This window comes from Spinacia oleracea, chromosome 3 (genome assembly GCF_020520425.1).
Source record: "Spinacia oleracea cultivar Varoflay chromosome 3, BTI_SOV_V1, whole genome shotgun sequence".
In the NCBI taxonomy this organism is placed as follows: Eukaryota; Viridiplantae; Streptophyta; class Magnoliopsida; order Caryophyllales; family Amaranthaceae; genus Spinacia; species Spinacia oleracea.
In genome coordinates this window covers 9,433,756-9,446,140 of record NC_079489.1, presented here as the reverse complement: position 1 = coordinate 9,446,140, position 12,385 = coordinate 9,433,756, and the positions used below count along the sequence as shown (strand labels likewise).

Here is a 12,385-nt window from a genome sequence, read left to right as displayed (position 1 = left end):
TATTTTCTAATTGTTTAGGTGGTAAAAAACAAGTTTTAAAACTTTTTAGGTGGTAAAATACAAGTTTTATTTTTTTAGATGGTAAAAAATAATTTCTCAATTTTTTTAAGTGGTAAAAAACAATTATCCTTAAAACTATAACCAAAACTCATCCTTAAAAAAAAAAAAATAACTATCACCAAAACCCTACAAAGAGGCTAGGAAGTAGGAACATTGTTCCTGAATCCTGACCCTTGACTTGACTGTACAGTGACGACTGACGAGACGGAACCCTAGTGCCTACCCGCCACACGTGTAAACCACACTCTTCAAAATACAGCTCCACTCTATAAAATCTCCAAAATTTGCAATCCTACCCTCCATCAGTTTCCCAATAATTTCACCCAAGTCCCTGAAACTTATTCCATTTCGCGCTATAGTCCCTCCCCAATTTCTGAAAAAAATGTTGAAGCGAGAAATTCAATCCCAAACTCCATAACTTGGGAGGAAGAGAGAGAAAGTTTAGAGAGAGAAACAAGAATTTTTCTTTAGAACTCTCTGAATATATTATCTTTGAATTAACAATTTAATCAGTAATTTAATTTGGATTAATTAATAAAACAAATTATAGTCGGTGACAAATTCTCACTTACAATTCACAACCAAACACGCCCCCTATTTTCTCTCTCCTCTGCTCGGCGGCCGGTGACATTGCCGCTTTCACTGTATCGTCTTTCTCTCTCCTTTTCATGGGCGATCTTTCGGTTTTTTTAAGGTTTGTTTTTTTTATTTACTTTTAACGTATAATTTGGTCTCATCTTCAATTTTCAGTAGTAATTTTGATTTGAATTTTTGTTTTTGATCTTTCGTATTAAGATGCTGTTGTTTTGATTTCGACGGATCGATTTTGGAGAATATTGGGTGAATTTGTGACTAATTTGGCGAAAAAGGATTGATTTTGGTGGTTAGGGTTTCAAATTTTGTTGGTGTTAATACTGTACAGACACGCTGATGCCTAATTTGGTTTTGTTAATACAGGTTTCTAGATTAGGCTGAGGAGTATTAATTTTTTGTTTTGCATCATGATGTTGTCATAATGCCAAAGAATGATTACATTTTTGAAAATTTGTTGTTTATTTTATTGTGTTAAGTATACATTGGTTGTGAAATTTGATACTTTTGTTGATGTACCAAGTATTTTATTTCATCTCAATAAAGTTGTGGGTTTTGTGGACATGCAAGATCTGAGAGACATCTGGAGGTTTTAAGTTATCGATTGAGCTCGCGCCTTACTCAGCTTGTTACACACTGATCTCAGTGAGGTGAGATGCTTAGGGGAGGGGATAAAAGGATTGCTTTTTAATGTCAGCTTTCCCCCCCCCCCCCCCCCCCCCCCCCCAAAAAAAACTTATTTCCTTTTCCCCTTGCGTTTACTCTTTAATCCCCGAATCTCTGTTAGACGGTAGAATAGCTTTACTTGATGTGGTTGTTGTTGTTTGGTGACATTTACTTGCACATATTGCAGCATCGGTGGTATTGAGATCGATCCAAATTTTCTTTTGGATTATAGAGTGCCAACTAGTAACTTTGATAATGCTTGTCCAAATGATTATGTTGATATAACAGGTTTTTTGTTTACTGTTGTTCGTGGCATCCCTTTATTTTACTGTTAAGTTTCCGTGCTTCCTTGGAGTATTCTTCATGGCATCTTCTGAAATCCTAGTCTTTAAGTGGCATAATTTTTGTTATTCTGTTATGTAGCTGCATTTTGATTACGACAGTGTTTCACTTTGTATAGGTCAGTTGGTCACTACATTAGCTTTTATTGAACCAGGGATGGATCATGATGCTGCTCTTAGCATGGTATTAGTTGTCAATGATTGGCCTTTGCTATTTCATTGTAATGTTGGCTGACAGTACTCGTAGAATAAGATATCGGAGTTGCTAGGTCTAACTAAAAACATAACAGCTGGAGATACTAGGGAAAACGATGTATCTTTAAGAACTAAACGGGACTGTAAAATGGCAAGCCTTCTAGCTCCAAATCACGTGATCATATGTCCTCGTTTTTGTTATATACACTGTTTTCTCCTGCCCTTTCAGCTGTGTTGTTGATATGTTTACGTGTGGCACATGTTTATTTTTTGACATGCTGACATATTTGTGATATACTCTCATTGTTTATGGTCAGGATATATTTCGTGTTTGAGGGCACAAGGGGTGTGTACTGAGGCAAAGAGGTTTTTCAAAAGAAAATTGCAAAGACACGTCCACTTCTAGCATTTTGTTGACGTTGTGAGCAACACAAGAAGTTATCATGGTGTTGAAGAAGGATGATCACACTGCTGCCTTTTCCCGGGCAACAGATGATAGTGAGGATTCTGAGGGGAGGAAGGACAGGAAAGGTTTTGGGCAGGATAGTGATGGCAGTTCCATAGCTAATGAAGCGAAGGAGGTTTTTTGCTCTGGCACGGATAAAAATGATAGAAGTGGGTCATTTGAGAGTGGTCTAGTTAACAGTTCGGGTCAAGGAGTTGAGGCAGTTGATTTGAGGAATAACCCTGAGAGTCCGGGTTTAGGCATTGATATAGAAGACAAGCACCTTGAATCTAGAAAGCAGAATCAATTTTCAGAAGACACTATTCAGAGATTATCCGTATCGCCTAGTGACGATTGTGATGGCCAGAGCGAGAAGGCTATGCAGTCGAATGAAGCAATGGAGTCGGATGAAAAGTTTGAACCATCTTTGCAAACATCTACTGCAGATGATGTTGATGAATCTGATGTTGAGGAAGAAGATGTAAGTAACATTTTTGAGTTTATATCATCCTGTGCAGTTAGATATTGCTGACCTTTTTTTGTTTGAGCTGCTGGTTTACGCTTCCTGATTAACTACATTACACTATTCTCTTCATCATTTCATTTGTTCTGTTGCCAAGAAGATTCAGACCATAGTATCCTGTGAAATACCATGCTTATCCATTTAATTTAGTAATACCACTTACAATAGCAGGAGAGCTGTCTGTCACAGAGTGTTTTTCAAGTATGGAAATCTGAAAGTGGAGTTTGAGGATTTGAATGTAATTAAGTTGGATTCGACACACTAAAACTTAAATCTTGAAGCGTTGGGGTATATACAGTGGAATTTCTCGTTAGAAAATGGTTGTTGCACTGATTCAATCTGGCTCTTTGAGTTCCCCAGTATAGAATGATTTAGGGGCTGGCATAGCTGAGTAGCACCTATGCTACCCTGAAAATTTGTATCATAGATTCACATGTATCTTTTTTCGTTCTAAAGTTTAGTGCGGTGAAGGGGAAGGAGGCCTATCTTTCTGGTAGGGCTTTTTGACTGGGAAACAACTACTTTGAATCCCTAACCACCCTTATATCTTCTTCGTTTTAAGCTTCAACAGAGCTCTTTTTTGGTTAGAAGTTAGAACTATCAGTTATCTCCTGGAAGTTACATTTGTGGACAATCTCTCGGATTTGGAAAATATTTCCTCTTTATGTTGCTAGCTAGAAACGTTGATGTTTTGTCGCAACTGTAACTATCAAAGATTTCTATGCACCAACTCATCCAAATGGGACGTCTAAGTCCTCTGGAAAACAAGTTTCTAGGTAAAGTGAAATTTTGTAGATGGAGCTGGGGGCCCTCCGAACAGAATGAGAGATCAATACCTCTAAACTTGTATATATCAACTTTTCGTCGGAGCTATATCTTTGTTGCTTCTGGATTCTCTTGCTGTCTACTGTTGTCCTTGATTTATTTTTTCAAACATCCCATCTGTTCCAGTGAAGACGTGTTTACGGAGAACATCAAACCATCTGGCACCTGCTTGTTTCTTTTAAACCTAATGTCCTGTGGACACTTTTATGCCAGGCCCTCAGAGGCTCAGTGAACTTTGCTTGTTGACTTTTTTAATCGTGCCCGCTGCCATGTCCTTATTGGGATGGAGGCCTGTTGTTTTTGGTGACATTGGAAATATGTATATGCTTCTGTATATGTTTCTTTATTTCTCTTATAAATTAAAGGCATGTCTGAATATGTCCGTGGCAAGTTGGACTTGTGCTGTTCATATGTCCAATGTATGATTCATAACCTCAAGCACAGTGCTGGGAAACTTGCATTTTATTTTGTGTTGGTGCTTTATATCTAGAACACGAGCATTTCATTTTCACTGTATAATATTGTGCTTTATGATGTTCTATTTTCTTTGAACACGGTGAGACTTGTTTTCTCTACACAAACATGTGACCTGTTAGGAAGTTTCAATTCCTGTTTCTTGCTCAACTAAGTCACAGCTTTTAAAAATGGGAATGTGACAGGTAAAGGTTTGTGATATATGTGGCGATGCTGGCCGTGAAGATTTGCTCGCCGTATGTAGTAGGTGCAGTGATGGTGCAGAGCACACGTAAGTAAAATATTATTTTTATGCTGCAAGTTTGATTGGTTTACTATTGAGTATTGTTGTATCAAATTACATTTTCAATTGTATCAATTTCTTTAATTAGGTATTGTATGCGAGTGATGCTTGAAAAAGTTCCAGAAGGTGATTGGTTTTGTGAAGAATGCAAATATAATGAAGAACTAGAAGCACGGAGACAGGAGCATGTGAAACAGCTAGGTAGTAATGAAAGAAGTAAATCTCTTGGAAGGACAAGCTCCTCAAACTCAGAACATTCTTCCAAGTTGGATAAAAAAGACTCCTTCGGGGAACGTAGTAAATTGAAAACTGTTAGTCTAAATAAACAACTTTCGGCAAAGAGGTCTGGAGATAGCATTGAAGCTGGTCCAACAGCAAAAAAGCAGGTTTTTGAGTCAAGTGCAGGTTCGCCAACTGCATTAAGTCCTAGTCGAGTGCCTGTGTTGTCTAGGGATTGTTCTTTTAAGAACTTGGATAAGACAAAAGGGAAGTCTATAAATCAATTATCGACAGGCACTGAATCTGCTGGGGATTCTTCTGAAAGTACACGTTCTCCTACTAGAAATTTGGCTCACATCCTGAAAGGTAACTTCTCATGCAGTGTTTGTGGGACATGGCTTGTTAATTATAACAGCTTCATTTCGGAGGTTTTATAACTTTAATTACCTTTGTGCCAGGTAATTTTGCAAAGTCAAATTCCTTTGGCTCCTCTAATTTGAAGTCAAATGTAAAGGTGTCAGAAGAAGTTGTTCAAAAGCAAAAGCAAGGTGATGTTGACGTAAAGGACGGGCCAGGAAAATTTGTCGGGAAATCTATGTCTTTTAAAGGATTAGGTCGTTCAAGTTTGACAGAACCGAAAGTCAAAATGCTCTCTCCTAAATGTGCTCCTGTTCAGGAATTGAAAGGTCAAAAGCAAGGTAGAGATCGTAGTTCATTTGAAAGAAAGAACTCTATCAAATTGGACCATTCTATTCCTGTTCAAACGGCAGCTAATTCTACCAAGCGTCTTCCTCGTGTTGATAACATCTCAGCTTTATCTGTAAGCAATAGTCGCGATTACAAGAACGCACAATCTGATGGAAAACTGACTAGTTTGTCAAAGCAGGCGAGCAATTTGGCTCATAAATCTCCGGATGCCATAGGTAGTTTAGATACTTTGATGTCTAGTACTGTTCCTAGTTTTGTTGCTTTCCCCTTTGTGTTTTTGATGGTTAGGTTTTTTAACAGGTGAAGTTAAGAGGCTGTCAGCGACAAATATCAGGGGATCTGGAACTAGTGGCTCTGCTGAAGGAAAGTCCAGCCATGTCAGCTTAAAGGATGGGGCAACTATAAATTCTTCTCGGGCTGTTGATGGATCAGTCGTTGGTACCAATGGGGCCAAGGTAGAAGTTCTTGACAATCAGAACGAAAAAGCACTAGAAAATACTTTTGGTCGCTCTAGACAAGGTGTTAATGGTGCTTTGGTTAGTGGAAATCGCCGAGGGATTTCCTCAGATGCTACCCTGTTGAGAGCAAAAGATGGGATACATGAAGAAAATAAACTAAAAGCCGCAATTGAGGCGGCAATGCAAAAAAAGCAGCACATATTTAAAAAGAATAAGATTCCTGGCAAGGTTAATGACTTTTCAGTGTCAATTAGTCAAGGAAATCATGTAGGAGATGCAGTTTCCAATCAAGCAATAGATTTAGTAGCTGAGGAAGCAGCTCATGCGAGAGATACGGGACTTTCTAACCACACATCAAACTCTTTCAAACATACATCTAATTATAGTGCTAAGGAGTTTAAAGTACACCCTGATGATTTTGTCATTTCTTCTGAAGAAGACTCTGTTCTCACATTGTCAGCCGTTCCTGAACAAGAAGCTATCTGGCAGTATGAGCTTTTATCTCAGGCTTTCTTTGTTATTTTTGGGAGATACTAGTTTGGTTTCTCTCTCTGTCTTTGTTTTTAACTGATGAGAAGTGTTCTTGTCTTTGCAGGGGAGGTTTTGAGATACATAGAAATGGAAAAGTTTCAGATGTATGTGGTGGGTTCCAAGCACATTTGTCAAGTTTTGCATCTAGTAAAGTGCTTGAAATGGTGAGAAAGCTTCCGCAGAAAATTGTTTTTAACGAAGTATCTCGACCCTGTGCATGGCCTATTCAGTTCAAGGAAGCTGGTGCTCAGGAGGATAATATTGCCTTATATTTTTTTGCCAAAGATCTTGAAAGGTGTGTGTTTGCACATAATTTTTTCTATTGCGTAGTAAAAGTACTCTCATTCTTGTTGCTCTGGTCTTCTATTTGATGCCTATGATGTTTGCGTCACAGTTATTTGAGGAGTTACAAGAATATGTTGGAGTATATGATGAAGCACGACTTAGCTCTTAGAGGAAATGTCAATGGGGTTGAACTTCTTGTATTCCCATCAAACCAACTTGCTCATAGATCACAGCGTAAGTTCCACTTGTTTTTTTTTTTTTTACCTTTTATGATCACATAATTGTTTTTTGTGCGCACAATCTTAACTGCTTGGAGGCTGTAACTCCTATAAATAACCTTTCTATGAAATAGCATAACATAAACTTAGCACAGTATCTTCCAGTCTTCCACAAAACAAGGCTCACGCCAAAGCGGGTAAGGTGTTGGATTTGCACAGCTTTACAAACCTGCATCTGTTCCCATTTGACCCTTGCTAACTCCAAAGTTTTTCTTACATTTGCTCTGCTGTGTGTGAAAAAACATTTGTATAGTTATGTCCTAAGATTATTCTCTACTCTAAGTCGCAGAAGGAGGTTGAAATGTTGAATGAACCTTGTTAATTTCTCTTCCACGAGGTCTTTCTTGGGTGTATTTAGCTTTGTTATTATTTTGTGACTTGTTCTCTCTCCCTTGGATGGTTTGATGTTGCTGCAATTATTTCATGGCATAAATATATTTTGGTACTTGTACTTTCTTGGGTGTACTTACTACTTAGCTTTGCTATTTTTTTTTTGGTGAATTGCTATCGTGCAAACTCATATCAGTATCCTATGAAGGACATCTGCATCACATGTTACTTCCAGTTGTGGCCTGATTTGTTAGGGTTTCTTCCGTAACATATCTCCAATTCTCCACGAATCTTGTTGTGTCTCTGGGAGGTCACTCTTTCTTAAATCTTCGTCTAGAATTGTATTTGAAAGGTAGTAAGGAGCTTAATTAATGTTATTTGTCATTCTCCTGCAGGGTGGAATACTTTATTTTTTATGTGGGGAGTATTCCGAGGAAGGAGGGCACATTGTCCAGATGACAGAGGTTCTTCTTTGAAGAGGCCTGAAATTTCTGTTTCTGTTTCTAATACGGTCCCTAGAGACAAAGATGTTTCCCTAGCTGCTTGTCTATCTGAGGATACATGTTTGCAGAGGCGTGCAATAGAAGACTTGTCTGTATCAGGCGGTGATACTGTTGTATCGAGATGTGAGGCTCCTGTTTTAGATGGGTCGTCTCTTCAAAAGTCTGGCTGTTTGTCAAATGGAGACTGTTATGACCAGGGATGCAAAGTAGGTAGGACCTGTTTGAGCTCACAAACCCGCCAAGGAAACCTTGAGAAAAGAATCAAAAATAGTTCTTCAATTTTAGGTGGTTCAGAAGCATGTTCAGTATCAGAGACTGCTCCTCTGGTATGTTTTGTTTCCTTGATCTTTTTCTTCTGTTTCGATTATTCAGATTATGTATTTTTCATTTATAGCATCCAATTAGGCGGCTAGACCTTTCCTGAAAGGGCGCTGTCCTGTTGTCAAGGTTTTCCATATCGTCTTTATACGATTCACTGATCAGTCCAAGTAAAAATTTGAACTTATGAATGTAGTTTCTTTTTCTGCTTGTAATATGTTGGAATTAGATTTTTTTCGGAATGGTCTGACTACCCTGATAGAATATACTTCCTCCGTTTTCATTTAGTTGCAACCAAGTGAATTGGACCACAAACTAAGGAGTAAAAGAGAGAGGGAAAGGGGTATGTCAAATCCATGTGGTTGCATGATAGAGTAGAAATAGAGAAATAAAAGACTCACTTGCTCATAAAATAAGGGCATATTTTAAATATTACATGTAGAAACTTTCCATTTAAACCTCTGTTGCAAGTATTATGCTATTTCTCTAAAAGGAAAGAATTGCAACCAAGTAATATAGGAAGTAGAATATAGTGCCGAATTTCTATTAGGGCTTGACATTTAATTATTTTAAGTAGCCCAAAACTTGGTTTTGGTCTTGTTTAAGTTTTTTGATTCCTTTTTAAAAGCTGTTTTGCATTGTCTCCATTGAAGATGCCTTGTCTTTTTACTCAGCCTGTCTGTTTTTCTATCTCTGCAATAATTTTTTTTGTCTTTTCAATATGGAAAAGTAACCAGGGCCCATCATGGTATTTGGAATCAAGGGCTCACTTGGACTTTCTTTAATTATTATAGTGACACTTACACAGTTACACTTAATTGCAATTGCAAAATTTTGTTCTGTTTCCTATTTTCATACGGGTATGAATACTATGAAAGTCCGACTTCCACGTCTTTAGAATCCCTTCGAAGAGTGCCTCTGTCCAGGAGCTTTTTCATGTTAATAATTCAGTTTACTTTGTTTAAGGATGATGCACTGTGGAGTCAAGTGTTACATTTTGACTTCACTCGTCCGTGAAGTAGAATACATTGATTGTTTTTTCTTGGGTTCCTTTGTTAACATTTATGGTGCACTTTTGTTTGGTTTGAACTGGGTGCAACTTGGTATGACCAAAGACGTGTTTTTGATGGAAATGGAGATTGAAGAGGGTGCTAATTGGTTGATGGGTGGACCGGTTCCTTTGGCAGTCTAATACATTTTATGTAATGCAAGAAGCTAGTGGTTTTTTAGAGTGATGATCTCTGTCATCAAGGTTTAGGGTTTCTCTGTTAAAGATTGTTGTGTAGTTGAAGCCAAAGTGTGACATTTTTAGGGTGAAGCTTTCCTGTTTTTTCTCTTTATCTCTATAAAAATGTTTTAGGTGATTCTTTATTATAAACCAGTTGCTCAAAAGCATCAGAGATTTGAGTGATATTCTGTAAATGCTTGTGATTTCTAGGCACGAAAGTTCCAGTTAGGTAGAAATGGCTTTAGACATGTGAAGTTATTGGGACTGTATGAAATTTATATTCTTTCACACGGACAGTCAAATTAACAGATTATCGGTGTTTGAATCTTATGGAGACATATGTTATGTTGTTCGTTATCTGGTTATTCACTGTATATAATTCTGACTCATTTCCCCCACTGTATGTAGGAAGATCACAGTCAGCTAGGTCCTAATGTAAGTGTTCAGCATCAGCACTCAAAACAGGAAGTTGATACTGGCGATAATCTTCATGAGCCCAAGAAGTCGTCATCAGATCTTATGTTGGAGAAACGAGATAAGTCAGCTCATTCTTCCAAGCTGCTTACGGTGGGTAAGCAAGAGGGTTCCTCTGTTTTCGTTTTAGAAGAAGGGGAAGTGCTACATAAGGTAAGCAACAATGTTGATGAGAAACCTGAGAATAGCTTGAAGCAAGAAGATAAGTGTGTGGATAACATACAGAAACTTGAGAATAATGTGGAGCAAGTGGAGAAGTATGATGAAGTTAAGTTGAAACGGGAGGGAAGAATGAAGCAAGAAGGGTATGTGGATATAAATGTTTCTGCCGATGGTAGCATGGATGACCTCAACGGGTTACAATGTTCACCCAAAACACATTTAGATGAAGATTCGAAACCTACAATAGAAGCTGTTTCTGTGATCCCAAACCAAAAGAGGCCATGGGCAAATAGGGAAGACGGCTCAGAGGGCAGTGACCAAGCATGCAACAGTAAAAGAATAAAAGAGGATGATGGCTATTATGGGTGCGAGCTACGTAGTCTTCCGAGTTCTTTTGGTGATAATAGGTTTTCATCCCAAATTCAAGATGTGAGCACTAGCTCACGTATTGAGGATACATCTAATGAAGCTGTTGACACGAAATCAACTTCTGAGAGATGCTTCTTTCTTGTGGATTCACATGCTGCACAAAGTGTCTCGTCGTCAGGAGATCACTCGTCGTCACCTTGGAAAGTGCCTTTGTTAGGAAATGAAAATCGTGGATCTCCGAACTTGGAACTGGCTTTAGGAGTCCAAAAGAACAAGTCAAGAAAAGGAGTTTTGCCTTTCTTTGCTGGGATAGTTGATAGAAAAGGCCCTGACAGGCCTCCTGACATAGCAGCATCACCAAAGGAAAAGGACGAAGATGCCAGTGCTTCTCTCTCTCTTTCCCTCGCATTTCCATTCTCGGATAAGGAAAACCCAACAAGGTCTGAAATGCCCCTGACAACTCTTGAACAGGCACTTCCTGCAAGTGGTGGTGAGGCGAATACTTCACTGCTGCTTTTCAGGGGTTCATCAGGCAAATAGACAGGTCAGTTCTCATATGTATATTAATTATTTCGCATATGGCAAATTAGTCGGTCATATAGAGAGGACCCATGCTCCTATGTTCATAACCAACCCCACAGGATATGTTAATATTTTACCCTGCCCTAAAACCTTAAAATCTCCACTCTTCTTTTCTTATTTTCCCCTCTTTTGGTTGGTTGGTGCATAGGCATGCACGGCTCTTTGTATATAAAGAGAATAGTAGCCGTCACAGACCTCACAGTCCACAATTGCATAAACAGCTGTTCTATGTAACGAAAATTGTTGTCTAGTTTTGTCTAATGTACTTCAATTAACAATTTCTTTACAAGATAGCGAAATAAGTTTTATGTATTATCTTGTTCCGAGTAGTAAAGAAGGATGAGATTTATAGTGTTAACTTTTATACATAGTTTTTACTTTTGTACTGGGGAGAACAGTGTGTTAAAACTGTTAATCATGAGCTTGGCCTGTGGTTGAGCCAGGCAATGGATTGTTGGACCAAGTATTTTTGGTGGGTGTTTACAAGTCTGGAAATGATGACAATTCTTGCAGCTTATTATGTTTACCAATATGGTAAAACCGCGGACTGGGATGAACTGTAATTCACGTCATATTCTGATACAACGAGTCTCTCATCTTGCCGAGGAATGTAATTCGTATTGATCTTGAGATTGGCTTGTTTGGACTTCGTCTTGGATTGAAAATGCTTGTGTTTCACACTCGGGCTAACTAACATGAATATGAAGTACATGATACTCGGGAGTGCAATTCGAATTAAGCCTGAGATTGGCTTGGTTGGATTTCGGCTTGGATTGGTTTGCCACATGATGAACACCCTCCCTTTTGAATAAAAGGTAACGCGAAGGGATAGAGGAAAAACAATCATCTGTGTTAACGGAGGAAGCCATCGACCAAGCTTGAGATGCAAGGTGCCGTTTTGAGGGAAATGCAGGTTGTCCGTAACTTTATAAAGGCATGCTATCACCTGTTTAGGTTAGGTTCGCCTGAATTTTGTAATCGATCAGTTTGTATTCTATCCATCTTCGATAAGTTGGCATAACTTGTACTTTCTTTTTTTGATGGGAAAGGAGAGTGGCATAACTTGTACTTACTGAAGAAGAAAAATAAAAATGAGTATCAATGAAATTCTCAGCTGTCTCCAAAATCAGTTCTTTCTATTTAGGTTTAATCTTGTCCTGATGCTTTGACATTGTGCCCTTCTGTTAATTCAATTGGGCAACTATATTAAAACACCGATATTTTATGTGAATGTCAACTCGGTTTTTTATGATTAAAAGTAGTACTAGTAGTAAAACTTTCTTTGCTATATTGTTCATAAAATCATGTTGCACAACTATCATTTGTGTTCATGTCTTTAGTGTCATTCTCAAGTTATCAGAACTTTGCCGTGGTTAATATTCTTGTGGAGATTGTTCTGCCTTCATACATTTCCTCTCGCTTGTTGTCTAGACTTTGTTTACAACGACATACTACACGTGGTATGCCAAAGCTATTTTCCGTGATTTCGCTGAAGAAGATTGAATCGTTGGGAAGGTAAACCAATTGGAGGCACCCT

General features: G+C 38.3%; 1 protein-coding gene across 4 annotated transcripts; it reads left to right on the top strand.

The window, feature by feature from the left end:
* The first annotated feature begins 432 nt into the window (after nt 1-432).
* LOC110793106 (uncharacterized) lies at nt 433-11,974 on the top strand. Of its 4 annotated transcripts, none has more exons than XM_056838630.1 (11): nt 433-754; nt 2,171-2,779; nt 4,306-4,391; nt 4,492-4,988; nt 5,081-5,545; nt 5,619-6,276; nt 6,384-6,614; nt 6,714-6,838; nt 7,608-8,041; nt 9,670-10,810; nt 11,292-11,974. In XM_056838630.1, exons 2-10 carry the CDS (start codon nt 2,297-2,299, stop codon nt 10,804-10,806), a joined length of 4,116 nt encoding a protein of 1,371 aa, XP_056694608.1. In that variant the 5' UTR covers nt 433-754; nt 2,171-2,296; the 3' UTR covers nt 10,807-10,810; nt 11,292-11,974. The 4 variants fall into 4 exon arrangements, with proteins under 4 accessions (XP_056694608.1, XP_056694606.1, XP_056694607.1 ...); XM_056838628.1 differs by having other exon boundaries at nt 434-754; nt 11,362-11,974; XM_056838629.1 differs by adding an exon at nt 1,222-1,301 and having other exon boundaries at nt 434-754; nt 9,670-11,974.
* Nucleotides 11,975-12,385: the final 411 nt, after the last annotated feature.